Source organism: Epinephelus moara, chromosome 3 (assembly GCF_006386435.1).
Source record: "Epinephelus moara isolate mb chromosome 3, YSFRI_EMoa_1.0, whole genome shotgun sequence".
Taxonomy (NCBI): domain Eukaryota; kingdom Metazoa; phylum Chordata; class Actinopteri; order Perciformes; family Serranidae; genus Epinephelus; species Epinephelus moara.
Genome location: NC_065508.1, coordinates 17,149,923 through 17,164,477, shown reverse-complemented (window position 1 = coordinate 17,164,477; position 14,555 = coordinate 17,149,923). Strand labels below are relative to the sequence as shown.

Below are 14,555 nucleotides of genomic sequence, written 5' to 3'. Positions count from 1 at the left end.
TTTGTACCCCTGATCCTTTCCTGCTTGTGTTCTGTAATGTACAGCACTTTGTGATACATTTTATGTATGAAAAGTGCTCTATAAATAAAGGGACTGATTGATTGATTGATTGATTATGTGAAGTTGTCACAGTAGCAGATACTGCAGACTGATGCTTATCATCAAGCAGAAGCAGAAACAATGAAAGCAAAATTCTCACTTTGGGATGGCAAATATAATTTTTGTGAGATTTTGGTTTTCCTACAGCCACATTTACACAATTGTATACCCTCACCCTGTTAACGCCCCATCACTGTGGAAATTTCCCTCAATTGAAAAATCAATTAATTCTCTACATAAACAGAATTTCATGCTTACCATTTCTGGTATTGCTGTTTCTCGTAATTAGTTCATGCTTTGTGCTGCAAATCTCACAATTTTGCAGCTTTATTTTCATGCACAACCTGTAGTAAGATTAATGACAACAGTAATTTAAAAAAGCCCCCCAAAATTTGACAGATTAGGTTAGATTTAACACCTAAACTTCTGATAATATTCAGAAGTCCACCCCTGAGATGAGAATAGGGATATTTCTGTGGGCCTGTTACTTAAACCTGAGAGCAAGACAAAGAGCCTGAACCTCTGAGACCATCAAGACACAGTGTTTTTGGTAGGAACATGCACTGAGAAGTCCATACTAATGCTAAAGACCTACTTTATCATGCTCCAAAAATACCCACAGTAGTCATTATACTGTGGATACTTTTGGCTCAAAAAATAAGACATTTAAAAGTGATACAGGGCCAGCACTATCTGTGATGTTAAACATGCAGTACATGCTACATGCAGACTCACAAAACCTCACTCATCGTACCTTGCGTGTGACTGTAAGGCGCTGACACTCGGCGATCTCTCGCAGCAGCTCTTGGCTCTGACTTTCTTTTTCCTCGTCCTGATTAATTTCTCTCTCCAGCTTCTGAAACTCCAAATCCTCCAAACTTTTTGTCTGCTCTTCAACTTCCTGCTGAGAAGCAGCACAAACACACACACAATAACCCTATTATATGGTACAAATCCACAACAGATGAAAATACACTGTTTAAGAATTGCATCTACTTTTAGCAAAAGGAATGACCTATAACTTTAAATAGATTGTTCATGCCTCTATGGAAATCCATGAATGGAAACAGTTTGAGTTTTTAGCACAGTATTCAATGCTCATTATACCATTTAAGCATTTAACGGACCTTCACCTTAAGAGCGATATATAATAGGTGCTATTTTGGACAATGTAATAAGTGTTAAATTTTCGTGTCCTTCCAAGTGATGTCAGGTTTTAGGTGATTATAGTTTTCCAAATTGACGTCAGATGTGCTAACTTTTTTTTTTTCTTTTTTTTTACACATGGTAACTATTTGGGCCCCTTCCCAAATGTGGGTGTAAGGGATACCAGGGCAAAATCAGAAGTTGTGAATGTGAGACAGGAAGTAAAGGAAGGAATCCGGGATTACACAGAACAAGGTCAAGAGGGATAATAAAGGTGCAAAAAGAAACAAACGGAGAAAAAAAAAGACAGCACAGGTGAAAATGAGAACTGAGGTATTTGGTTTTTCTGTGAGTCTCAGTGATAACATGAGCTAATACTGGAGTATACAGAATAGACTGCCATGTATTGTACTGTATTTTAGTTGCTCTGCTTAGTGGATTACCAGAAGAAGACTGCAGCAGAGAAAGTCAACTAACCGGCTGACATGCAGGAACACAACATTTTGTTTGGAGATACTTTTACATTTCATCTCTTTGTCCTCTGCTGCACATTTGGACAGTTTTAGGTAAGGATATTTTAGATGACCTTTCGAGCTGCTTTGTAGATCCAATTTGTGATGAACCCTCTTGATCTGGTGCTGTAAGCATTTCCTCTTGGAAACATAATTTGTTTGTTTGGGTTTTAAAGCAAATGTAATTGAACCCGTGTTAGAGGAAACTGTGGTTGAACTGAGCTGATCCCTGAGCGTTTGCTTGAGCTGTGGCTTTAGTGTTCAAGAATCTGTATACGTCTGCCCAAAACCAAACATGGCTCGCTCATTTTATATATTTTTACCTGTGACTTCTCAGTGTGGCTCGTCTTCTCAACACTGTGAATCTTTTCCTTGAGTTTTTCCAAAAGCTCCTTTTCCCTTTGCAGCTGGGCCACCTCCGACTCCTGCTCCCCCTCCAGCAGAGCGCACTCCACCTCCATCTGCAGGAGACAGCAGCACACAGTAAAAAAACTACCTAAGAAGTTTATTGTCAACTTTAGAGGCAAAGCTCACCTCAAATTCAAAAATACATATTTCTAATCTTACCTGTAGTGCTAATTATCAGTCTTGTTTTTCTGTGTTGCCAAGTGTTGGAGATATCATAACTAGAAGGCACTCGAGCTGCAATGTCTCTTTCCAAAAGTCATGACCCAGTTACTCCAGATAATCCACAGACCTTGTTGTGAGCAGTTTCATGTTGGAACTTTTTTCCATCTACCTAACTACACACATTAACTCTATCACTGCCCAGAAGGAAGTGTGTATCGACTGCAAGCTCACCTAGCACTACTGAGCAAGCTACTTATCATTACAGCTCAGCCGAGGAGGACGTCATTAATGTTTACATGTTGCACTGTTATGAGCACAAGCCTCTTGTCTTCTGTATAAATAGATGCATGCTTTTGTCTGCATGGTGATACGGTTGGCGGGTGTAGTTAGAAAGAAAATAGTTCCTACGTGAAACTGCTCACAACAAGCTCTGTGGATTATCTTCAGTGACTCAGTCGTGATTTCTGGAAAGACACATTGCTGTTGAGGTTTTCAAATGTATTTTTTGGCACTTTGAGCTCCACAAGCTGAGTGCCATCTAGTTCAATTATATTCAGAAGAAGGCAGATATCTCTACGGCTGATATCTCCAACACTCAGCAACTCACACCAAAACAATCTAAACAAAAAAAAGAGCACTACAAGTAATAGGAAAAGTATGTATTTTTGATTTTGGGGTGAACTGTCCCTTTAAAGTCAAATAAATTTAAATAATCAGACAGAATAAGATGCATGATTTCTGCAGCTTACTTCATCAGCTTTATTGTTATGAGCTTGATTGATAAACCACTGCACAATGCTCATTGGTTATCAATCAGTCATCTCAAACTAGATAAGAACAAACACTACGACGCTCTTCAGGTGTCAGTCTATATACTGCACTGTGCTGTGTACCTCTCGGACAGACTCCTCCATCTGGTTGTCCAAGTCTTTGATCTTCTGCTCCAGCTCCTCTATGTTGTTCAAAACTTGAATCCTCTCTTCCTCTATATGCGTTACTTCCTGTTTCAGCTGCACGCTCTCCAAGGCCTGTAGTGACATCAGGAAACCATTTAAATGCTTGGCTGTGCAGGAGAGTTCATCTTTTGTGAATGCACACTAACTGTAACTTAGCACTCGTTCATACTGTAGATGGAAGAACTGCACATGAAAATCCCCGTTGTAAAGTTTATTGCTGGTAGCTTCTCTGGGTGATTGTATAATCAGTGCAGAGAGTTTTTGCACCATGAGAAAGTCATTTTTTCCATGCATATTATATGTTGTTAAACTCATTTGCCTGCCAGTAGAATCAGACGACAGCAGCTGCTGTTTTAACTCATCCAAAGCTGGATCACTGACAACAGGGGCAGAATTCTTCTCTACTTGCTGTAATGGAAATCTCTATCAGTGCACTCCAATGCCAGTCGTGCCAAAGGACTCCCACGCATTTCATCGTCTGCCAACGTCCTACAAGCATTCATTCATACTCATACGTGGGCACATTTAGAGATCCTGCATTATCAGGTATTCTTCCTCTTAGGAGTCAGGAGGATTGTTTTGTGGTTACAGAGTCATGTGGTCAGCAGCTCTAGGATTTATAGTTTCCCAGGCTGGTTTGTGAGTGCTCTTTCTTCCTGCACAAACGGCTCTGTGGTATGCAGATGGTGGAAGAGAGGGTTTTTGAGTCTGTAAACCTCTGTCACTATTGCCATATTGCAAAATGGTGGTCTCAACTTGAAAAACTTATTTCTATAACTCTAGGTGTGTTTAGAATGTGTCCTTCACATACAAAATATATACCTGTGTCAATGTGTTCTGATTCACAAGGTCTCCCATCTATTTAGTGTCAGTATTAAGTTTTAAACATCTGGAAAAACGCATGTCTTTTCCATGCATATACACTAGCCTTCTACCCGCACACAGTCGTGCACGTGCGCACACACACGTGCACACACTAATTCTCTGTGGGATAAAGTCATTTCCTGTTCCCCTGAGTTTGAATGGCTGAGTGCTGAAACAAAACTAGGACTTCTTCATTAAAACCAGACACACCATTAGCTTGTTACCGCTCACTGCTTCAACAGAGACAGTAAGTCAGCGGCACCAGAACTGGGACAGTGGAGGAGGGGGTCAGCCTGGGAACTTTAAATCACGGTATGTGATACAGTCAATATGTTTATATTTGTAAATGAAGCATGTTCGTTTATTTCTCAGTATGTACGGCGAGGCTTCCCACTGAGACACGTTCAGAAATAAAAGAAAAGACGAGGTCGAGTCGTAGTGACATCAAAGCTGCGAGGAGGTCTTGCTCAACTGTGATGTCCCTGTTTATGTGTCTGAAGAACCCACATAAACAGGAAATGTACCAACTGCCGACTGTACACACTTACAGTACACAACGTCTCACTGAAAGCCCAGTGATAGAGAGGAATCTGCTCGACTAAAAGAAGTTTATGTGTTGAATGATACTTTGGAAGACACACACTAAATTCAATTACCATGGATGTGTCAGTATATGACTCAGAGTCTGCTTTAGAGCGTCATGCCACATATGTTTGCACTTTCCTTCAAGACAAATCCACTTTGGACCAAATGTAAAGCAGAATTTGTCACTGCATGATGTATGTTGATTTGATGTTTTTGGACCACATTAACCCCTTCAGCTCTGCTGGTTGCTTCTAAACTTTAAGGGGAAAATGGCGGCACTCTGTCTCGAACATGATTCTATACACATTACCTACGTAATAAACATATGGACACACTTATGGAAACTTTGTAATCTGGACTAGATTCTGAAATGGTGTTCTGTGGAAATGTGTAAAAAGGAAATGGAAAGCATGTTTCCTGATACTACTAAAGGTAAACAAACAAAGATTAGCAAGATAGCAGCAGTCTGATAAGGTGCATACCACAGGAGGGGTGCGTCCCATTAGTCAGCTTGCTCCCCTCTTCACACACTTTAAAAGGATAGCTCGGATCTTTTGGAGTGGGGTTTACATGAAGTACTCATCCATAGTCAGTGTATATACAGTAGAGGACCGTCAGCGTGCCCCCTGTCACAGCTCAGAGTTCTTAGGTTATGTTTCATTCATTCATGTTGTTTCCTGTTTTACTTTGAAACTCACATCTCCTGTTCCAGATAACGTCACTTCCTGCCTCTGTGTGTTTTCCCTCCCCTTTGATGACTTCACCTGTGTCTGATTGCCTGTCCCGCCCTGATTAGCCTCACCTGTGTCTCGTTATCCTTCCCCTCACCAGAGTATTTAGTTTGTGTCTTGTTTTCTCTCAGTGCCAATTTGTCTTAGCTGCTTGTGTATCTGGTGCTCCAGCCTTTTGTTTCCTTTCTTGTTTTTTTTTTTTTTTTTGATTTAGCCTGCTGATTGACTCTGCCTCTGCCTCATTCCTATGGATTTGTTTGCCTCCACTGAGTCCGTTTACCGAATGTACCTTTTGACCAGTAAAGACTGTTATTTTACCCAAACTGTCTCCAGAGTCATGCGTTTGAATCCACCAGTTGTTTCAGCCCCCAATTTGGAAAAGCAGGCATGAAAGCTAAGTGTATACTACAACATTCCCAATTTTCCTATTTTTCATGACCTCTCCTGGTTTCCTAAAGGTGTCACAATTCTCACATATTCCTTCCAATTTACAAAAATTTGTCACAACCTGTTTCTAGTACCATACAGCATGTATAAGCCCTTCACTTCTAAAAGTCTATTGTTTCCACCTGGGCAACAATACAGCCACAAAAAATGCCTTTTACTGGCATGCATGTGACGCGAAGGAGAGCTGCTTGGGCCTCGTCCTCCTAAGTGTGTGAGAGATGGAAGAAATAATGGAGAGAAAGACATACTCAAGCAAATTTCAGACGTCCTGGAAAGAAAAATAGCCCTTTATTACGGAAAGTTTTAAGGAGAGGGGCATGGAATTTGTAAAATCTGCCACTTCGATTTTTCCTTCGAGCATGGTGGTCGCACAGTGTGATGAAATTAGCTAATGAAAACTGATGAATATCAGTTCATGCCAGAGAATCACACAAGTTCACATCAGAGGGGCGAATTATTCTGTATTCTTTCCCGATAATTAAAAGTAAAATTAAGAATACCATAAAAATGCTGTTGTGCTGTCCTCATTATTTTTTTCACTCTCTAAAAGTCACCAGAATGCAGGAAACAAAGTCTCTAAAGCTCAGATTTTTCCTTACTATTTTTGCAGTCTCAAAGTATAGTTAAGTGATGTACTGCAGTGGACAGGGGCAGCAGCAAAATGTATTTTAGCCACTTAGAAAAATCTATGCTTCATTAGAATCTTTTCATCACTTACCTTGCTGTCAGACAGCCCTTTCTGACAGGGAACTGAACTGAAAGTGAAACTTATCTGTGCTCTCTTCAAAGCCAGACTCCATTGATAAAAACAGTAATTTTGCCCTACATAACACAGGAACTGCTCGTCTGTTAGCTTGTTCGTGTTATTGTGACTTTGGTGTGTTAAAGGGTTAGTTGAGATTATCGAAAGTCATAAAATTACAAGTTAATTTTTGTCAAAGGAGCCTGGTTGCTTTGAAGAGAGTGATAAGGGTTGTCTGACAGCAAGGTAAAGTGGTAAAAATATTCTAAATATAGTATCTAAATAGTTTTGCTGCTGCCCCCGTCCACAGCAGTACATTGCCTCGCTTCCGTGGTGGTACTCCTGCCTGCTTCCTGCAAACTTTGGGCACGCTGACTGCCATCTACTGCAGATAATATGTGGACAATGGATAAGTATCTCATACAACCCCACTTCAAAAAATCTGAGCAATCCCTTTAACACCTGTTGTAACAGGAAGTCACTGAGAGGAGGTGAAGAAAGGATGGAAGGAATGAAAATAAGAGGAGGACAAGATGTGGATAGACTTGTGGGTTTTTTCCTTAAGTGAAAATGTGTGATGTATGATTTTGGCCTACATAAATGAAATGTACCTGACTTGTGTTGCTCCCCTAATGATAAATTACCCCTTCATATCATCTTTCTGACCTGATGTTAATAAGGAACTGTGAATAATAATAACTTTGGCATTCTTACTTTGGCTCTGTGGTGGGTGGATGGTGAGGGGGCACTGCTGTTCAGGCTGATAGCAGGTGAGTGGGACCTGGCCTCTCTGTAGCCGCTCTGCTGACGCTGGCTGACCTGCTGCTCCTCTGTAAGCTGGAAGTCTCTGGCTTTGGCACCGAAGCAGTTCTCTGGAGCAGTGCTGCTGGGAGAGTCCGAGAACACCGACTCATCATCAGACACCTGCAGCTTCTCCAGCTCCTTGTTGATCTTCTGCAGGTCAGACACAGCTGAGCCCGCCGGCTCTCTCTCCACCTGGCCAAACTCAGTGCACAGGTTTAAGATGGTCTCTAGACGCTGGCACTCCTGTGGAAAGGTCATTTATACTTAATTATTTTACAATGTTAACTTTAATGCTTTCAAATAAGGTCAAACAAGATGTCACATGGATAAATCAGATTCAAACAGAAACTCACCAATCTCTGCACTTTCTGCTCCCTGAGTCGTTCATCTCTCTGGTGCTGGTGATAGTCTCTCAGCTCCTCTTTGCCATTCAAAGAGGTGATGCTGCCCACCCTTTGCCCTGGACTCAATCCACCCTTCCCAAAGGACAACCTCCTCTCCCCAAAGCCCAGATCGTCCATATCTATACCAAGAGAGCTCAGAGAGACCAGGCTGGCCCTCCTGGGAGTGCTAGGCATGCTGGCTGGTACTGTCACATCTGGCGGCTGCTCCAGGGAGGAGAGACTGCGCCGCTGCGCTGCTGAGCCCACTCCTCTGTGGGAACCCACTGCATGTCGTAACGGTAAAGACAGAGCAGGGGGGTCTGCCACGTTGTGAAGCCGTGGCAAAGAACGGCTATGCAACCCCAGGCTGTTGAGGGAGCCAGTGGAGTACTTCCTTTGCCGAGAGTCTCCTCCAGCTTTGCCCTGAGAGTAGAGCCGGCGGCCCATACGAGGGCTGGACGGCACACTGGCTGCTCCACTTTTCACCCTGGGAGAACGAGGTCCATAAGAGGAGAGCAGAGAGCTTCCCTCTGCTGCGTTAGAGAGGAGCAGGCTGTCTTGTGACTGGTGGCGAGAGTGGGAATGACGGAGCAAGCCGTTAGAGCTCAGCTGGCGTTCACCTTGGCGAGGTGATGGAGGCACGCTGCTGCTGGTCATGTAGGAAAAAGTTCTGGAGGCAGATGGAGGCCGATCAGTATTGCTGAGGATTGAAAGCGGCCTCGTGGTCTGGGATCCAACAGGTGGGGGCACGCTGAGGTACTTACGGCTGCACTCAGCTGCCCTCAAGCTGGCCTCCAGAGCGCTCTTCCTGCGCTGTAGCGTCTCCATCAGATCCTGTAGCTCTGCCTTTGAGCGAGAGCCCCTCAGTATTGTCCCACCCACTGAGCCACTGCTGCTGTGGTCTATCTTCACACAGTCTGTAAGAAGAGAGAGAGTTGATAGAGCATGAAATCCTGTCCCTTTTTGGGGTATATAATAGAGTCAGGTTTAATGTAACCTATTTAATAAGCACCGGCTCAGCTAAGAGAAGAGCTATCACACATGTGCTGAGTAAGGGGGGGAAAACCAGCGAAGAATGTACGCTCATACAGTTCTGAGCCCAACACAAACACTGGCTCAATCAGTGGTTAAGCTTCTTCTAAAAATGGAAGACTGCTGGTGGACCAAGACAAGCCAGAATGCATCATAGTCTCGACTGCAAGAGAAATCACCCCAGCCCAAATATCTTAGCAAGCAGTGTGACGGCGGTGCCCTGAGTCATGGGTGGCTGGACGCTGAGTCATTACAGAGTTGTGATATTGAAGAATGTCCACCTCCTGTACTCCTTTGTCACAAAACTCTGTCACAAACTTGGGATTTACAGATTAATTCTGGTTTGCTGGGTCAAATAAACTTAATTATCTTAGGGCTAGACTGTTATTTAAATTTGTGACAGTGGTTAACTTCTTGTCAGAGATCACAAAGGACTAAAGCTAGTATCTTCTCCTCATAAAAATGGCTGCCATGTAATCTTGGTGTTGGAACACATCAGTTATTGGTCTTACAACAATATAGCTTCTGGCCAGCAGATATCCAGGCCTGGATCTCTTTTCCTGTGCGCTGGTCCTTGTTAACAATTCAATTAGCAACTTTAGACAAACCAGACAACATTTCAGCTGATATCTATGAACAGATATCAACATACGAATGCAGATAAATGAGTAAAAAGCTATATCAGCATCAGACAATAGCCAATGGGTTCAGAGATTGCATTTTGGCCAATGCAGTTTGCCTAATATATTCTCCACACGAACTGTTTACCCACATGCAACCAAAGCCCACTCTACTGATTGGTCAATATTACTTGGACTGTAAATGGATTACAAATAAAAACCAGAACACTTCCAACATCTTGTCCTGTTGCCTACAGATTCTGCATTCATATGCAGTTAATAGAGATTAGCTGTCGCATAATTCCTCTCAATCATCTCTTATGAGACACTAAAACTGTATGGCAGTGTTGGTCTCTACAGACACAATGCCCTCTGCCTGTATTTTCTTACATTGCTGTGTTTGGGACATTTCTGGNTCATATGCAGTTAATAGAGATTAGCTGTCGCATAATTCCTCTCAATCATCTCTTATGACCCACTAAAACTGTATGGCAGTGTTGGTCTCTACAGACACAATGCCCTCTGCCTGTATTTTTCTTACATTGCTGTGTTTGGGACATTTCTGGGCCTCAACCGTTGGGCAGCGGTGTGTAGCCCCCTGCCAATTACAGCACAGGACTCTATAAAAGCATAAGGACCATGAGCCAGATCATTATGTATCCAAGAGGAGCTGTCAATTAGACGCCTGGTCTGGTTGCCAAGCAGTTTTTCAATAGAAGTTCTTCAGATGTATAAAAGCAGCTTGTTGGCTACCTCATAGTATGTGTTTATTCCTCAATTACCCTGTAAGTTAATCATATTCTTTTTGTCTGGTTGGGTTCACTTATCAATCAAAAGTTGTGAGTATTAAAGTGGTGTTGTGTCAGTCAGTTAGATGCCATAGTGATGCTGAGTGACAACAGTACGTACTTTTTAAGGGCAGCTGCAGTACCCACTGAAGGTAAAAAGAAAAAGTTTGCAAGTCAGAATGCACCCTTTAAATGTTGTACTTACAAACCGCCACTGACACATCCTTCTCATTCTGCCCTAAAGCTAAAACTCTTTTCAGCCAATTAATACTGAAAATACAGGCGAGAAGCTTCTTCCAAGAGGTACATTTGACTAAAACCCCGAGGCCCTTGAGGTCTTGAACACGGACTGATGCAAAAAAAAGCTGTTCCAGGTTCCAGGTCCCAGGTCAAGGAAAGTTTACTCAATAAACTTCCAGGCTTCATGGAGCACTTAACTAATCTTAATTTACATGATTTTACCAGTTGAAATGGTCCTGTTTAATGTCATTCAGCTGACTGTGTTCTTTGAACACAGGCAGGGGATGGATTTAATTAAAAGCATATGCAACATGCAACCAAATATTAGATGTGAAATGTAGATTTCTGTGAGAGTCACTGCTGATTTGACCCAATTAAAGTGATCAATATCAAGAAAATATAAGCAAGCAAACAAAAACTCCTCTTGAATGTTGTCTTACCTGAGCCGTAGCCCAGTGTGGCGACAGCGCTCCTCTGAGGAAGCATGCTGTTCATCACACTGACCTCCTTTCTGTGATTCAATCTGAGGCTTCAGGATTCAGCTGGGCCCTACGTGCTTTGTTCCCTGAGAATAAGAAAAGGGAGGGAATCAATACGAAACTTTCACAACAAGACAACAAGACTGAAAAAACAGCAACTTCCTGAATTCTTTATCATCAAAAAGGAGTAACACCTCATATAAAATCGATGCATCCTAATCTTACCTACTGGAATTTAAATAAATACTGTACATAACAGTTGAATGGGTTCATCTCTCCACCATGACAAACTAGTATTCCTGCAAAACCACACAGCAGCTTTCAATCTAAAGACAGAAGATTTAAGAACATCGCAGATCACAGGAAGTTGAATCCATTCCTTGCGGTCTCTCAATGTATCCTCTAACAACTCCACAACAATACCTCAATTCAAGCAGATATTTCAGATGTGCATATTTAAACGGAAAGGGAAAAAAAAAAGTTCCTAAAGACTAAGTAGGAAAACAGATCCAGAGGAAAGTTTTTATGCCTGGCTCTGTGTCACCAATAAAAAGTCTGTCTGAAAAGCAGCACTCTGCACCTTAATCTGTCTCTTAGCCCCGAAGCTCATGACCAGTCCTTGAAAGTATTCCCTCAGAGCCTCAGACTCATTCAGAGAGCAGCCACAGTCAGAGGTTCAGGCTGGGTCAATCTGGACTGGGACTGCTTCTAAACACTTTTTTAAAGAATAAAACTAAATGTGTTTCTCATTAATTAAGTAAAAAATACCAAATATTTGCAGGTTATGTCCTAACAGCTTCAACGGTTGCTTCCTTTTCGCTATTTCATACTATTGTAAATTAAATTATTTTTTCATTTTGGTTTCTGGTGACTAAAGATGAGATTTCTGGCATTAGAGAGCGTAAATGATTAATCAGGGCATCATAAACATAATCCATAGATCAGATGAGGATGAAAACATCACTAGTACAACCACAGTTACTCTGGTGAAGATGTTGAGCAGCCAGCAGCACAAAAAGAAAGCCGCACTCCCTCCTACAAGAAAAAAAAAAAAAAAGCTAAAAGAAATAAATCAAATAAAACTAAGAAATACATCTTCAGGTCCCCACACTATGGGTCATAACTCAGAAAAATCAGATTAAGTGAAGATATTATTGGTTCCAGTGTTACAACAGAGGGGTTTTAAAAGTCAGACATTGCTCTTTCCTGAATCCACAGACAGCACACACACACACATACACACAGACTCACACACACCGCAGAGAGAGACAGAGATGGCTGATCCAAGACTTTCTGCTCCTGCTGTCTGGAGAGAGGGCCTACAGGAAGTAGGGTATCCTTTTACACAGTCACACAATCAATCAGCATGAGTTCATTCTCCAGACCTCCTGAAAAAAAAAAATAAGGGGGGAAAAACCCCGGCCTCACGTCAGGAGGTTTTACTGCATCGTCCAGACTACAGGCCGGCAGGGTAATGGAGATTATAAACACAGAGAGAGATGTAAACAGTTTGAGGAATGGTCATGGGTAAGATGTTTTTCATCTTATGTGTGGTAACACTGTGAAGATAACTACTTTCATGTTGCAAAAGGCTCAGACTATTGTTGTCTCAGTCATTGCCCAGACAAACACACTGATTAGTTCCATGAAAAGTAAAAAGAAGAAAAAAAACCCAGATGGAAATCTCAAACATTCAAAAGAAAGTTTGCAGAAAGCTTTGAAATCAATCAGGCCAATCCTCTGGTATCTTTTCTTGATTGATCATTAGGTCTTTAATACGTCTGTAGTAATTTCCCGGAGCCGAAAGTGACACTCCACATCTTATTTTGTCTGACCAACAATCCCAAACCCCAATATAATGTTTAAAATGACATAAAAACAGTAAAAAGCAGCACATTACAATTTGTTTAAGATCAACTTATCAATTAATCGACTCAAGACACTGCTTTTACAACTGATTCAACCTCATGCATTAAAACAAACACACACTGTCTTAAGGGATGCAGTCAACAGCTTGAAGATCCACTGATAAGCACTGCTGGCTGTCATCCACATCTGTTTTTAATTGGTTGTGTCGTTTTCCAGCAATGTCAAGTCATAAACATCAAGTGTGAACAACACCACCTTTTAGCCTCCTAACAAAGCCAGATAACTGACAACTCAATTCCCTTTACTTTTTGCACATTTCTTTTATACAACAGCTTGCACTGGCCTGAGTTACAGAAAATATTTAACTCAAACCATTTTTAATTTCAAGCACATGTTCACAGCTCTACAGTTGTCAACAGACTGTGCATGCATAAGTGAGAAATTAAAATGCAGCCCTGTGATTCTCTCGGAGCATCACTGTGTCGACTGAGAAATACAGGAACTGACTTAATCGACTTCAAACCAAGCAAAAGTGACCAACCTTTGAACCTTTGATCTCTGTCCCATTCACATAGTTGAGCCTGAGTTGGGTTTTCTTTCTTTCGCAGCTGAAGCTGAAGTCCTCCTCTCTGTCTCACTCCCTCTGTATGAAGCAGCAGAGTAAAGTCTTCCCATGACAAAGGATCAGACAGGAGACCCTCTCCCCTCCCACCTCAACTTTCAGCTCTCCTCCCAGGAGAAGAGAGGAGGGGGAGAGAGTGTGTGTTTACTTTTCAGCATCAGTCACTGCTGCTGCCCCTCACTGGTCAGATAGAGGACTGCTCTTGTATAGAGAAGCAAAAAACCAAGGGAGGAAGCATGATCAGCCTGTTAGCTTTAATTATAAGTGTCCTTGAATGAAATCCTGCCCTCCAGCACAGATTTCTGTCTCTCTGCAGCTGATTCAGACCTCTGATCTCACCATGATCAATAGGCAGCAGTGTCATGTTATCAGTATTCCAGCATGGAGCCACTGGGTTTGAGTGAGTTATCTGTGCTCATCATGTGACAGTGTCTGATCTCCATTTTCCAACTCCTTCCCTAAACCTTCACATACTGTCACAGACTGTACTCTTGCTTACAATGGCTGCAGTTTTCTTGCTGTTTGGTCAATTTGTTCCCAACACACACAAAAAAAGAAACCTAAACTCTTTCCAGTTCTCACACAGCAGAGTCTTCCCACAATGTTTTCTGTAGGAGAAAAAGCAAAAGAAGGCATTAGTGCTCAAAATTGTAAAAAAAAAAAAAAAAAAAAAAAAAAAGTTGACTCTCAGTTTGTTGTTTCAGCAGTATGTGGAGGCGGGAGGAGGCCCCATCGCTGTGTTTGAAACAGAGCCAACCTCACTCCCCCTCTTTACTGTGCAGCCAGAGAGTAAAAACCCCTTACAGTAAGAGACATAACCCACACTGCGACATGGAGTGTATCTAATACCCAGATCATTCTTTGATCTAATAAAAGCTTTATCAGAACTGATCAGACTGCGTACAGACCGTGAACAAGTGAATAAAATGTGAGATTATGTAAGTTCTGATAGGAGAATGAATGAAAAGTTACTTTGGAAAAATCCCCCCGAATCCCACTGAAAATCCAAAACCATCATGCCAAAAAACTCCAATTACATCATAGGGAGGGGGCTGTGGAGTGCAGC

At 42.0% G+C, this 14,555-nt stretch overlaps 1 protein-coding gene across 13 annotated transcripts in view; it reads right to left on the bottom strand.

Annotated features, from left to right (window-relative positions):
* The window catches only part of phldb2a (pleckstrin homology-like domain, family B, member 2a), a 24,937-nt gene extending 11,359 nt beyond the window's left edge, over nucleotides 1–13,578 (bottom strand). For 3 of the 13 annotated variants that reach the window (XM_050041097.1, XM_050041098.1, XM_050041095.1), the window contains exons 1-7: nucleotides 13,409–13,574; nucleotides 10,960–11,084; nucleotides 7,810–8,756; nucleotides 7,367–7,699; nucleotides 3,221–3,355; nucleotides 2,081–2,218; nucleotides 854–1,003 (exon numbers count right to left, since the gene is read on the bottom strand). In XM_050041097.1, coding sequence (XP_049897054.1) covers nucleotides 854–1,003; nucleotides 2,081–2,218; nucleotides 3,221–3,355; nucleotides 7,367–7,699; nucleotides 7,810–8,756; nucleotides 10,960–11,014 — 1,758 coding nt within the window. In that variant the 5' untranslated portion in view covers nucleotides 11,015–11,084; nucleotides 13,409–13,574. Of the gene's footprint in view, nucleotides 1–853; nucleotides 1,004–2,080; nucleotides 2,219–3,220; nucleotides 3,356–7,366; nucleotides 7,700–7,809; nucleotides 8,757–10,959; nucleotides 11,085–13,408 lie in introns of all 13 variants that reach the window. The other 10 variants (XM_050041094.1, XM_050041103.1, XM_050041092.1 and 7 more) reach the window with 8 other exon arrangements.
* Nucleotides 13,579–14,555: the final 977 nt, after the last annotated feature.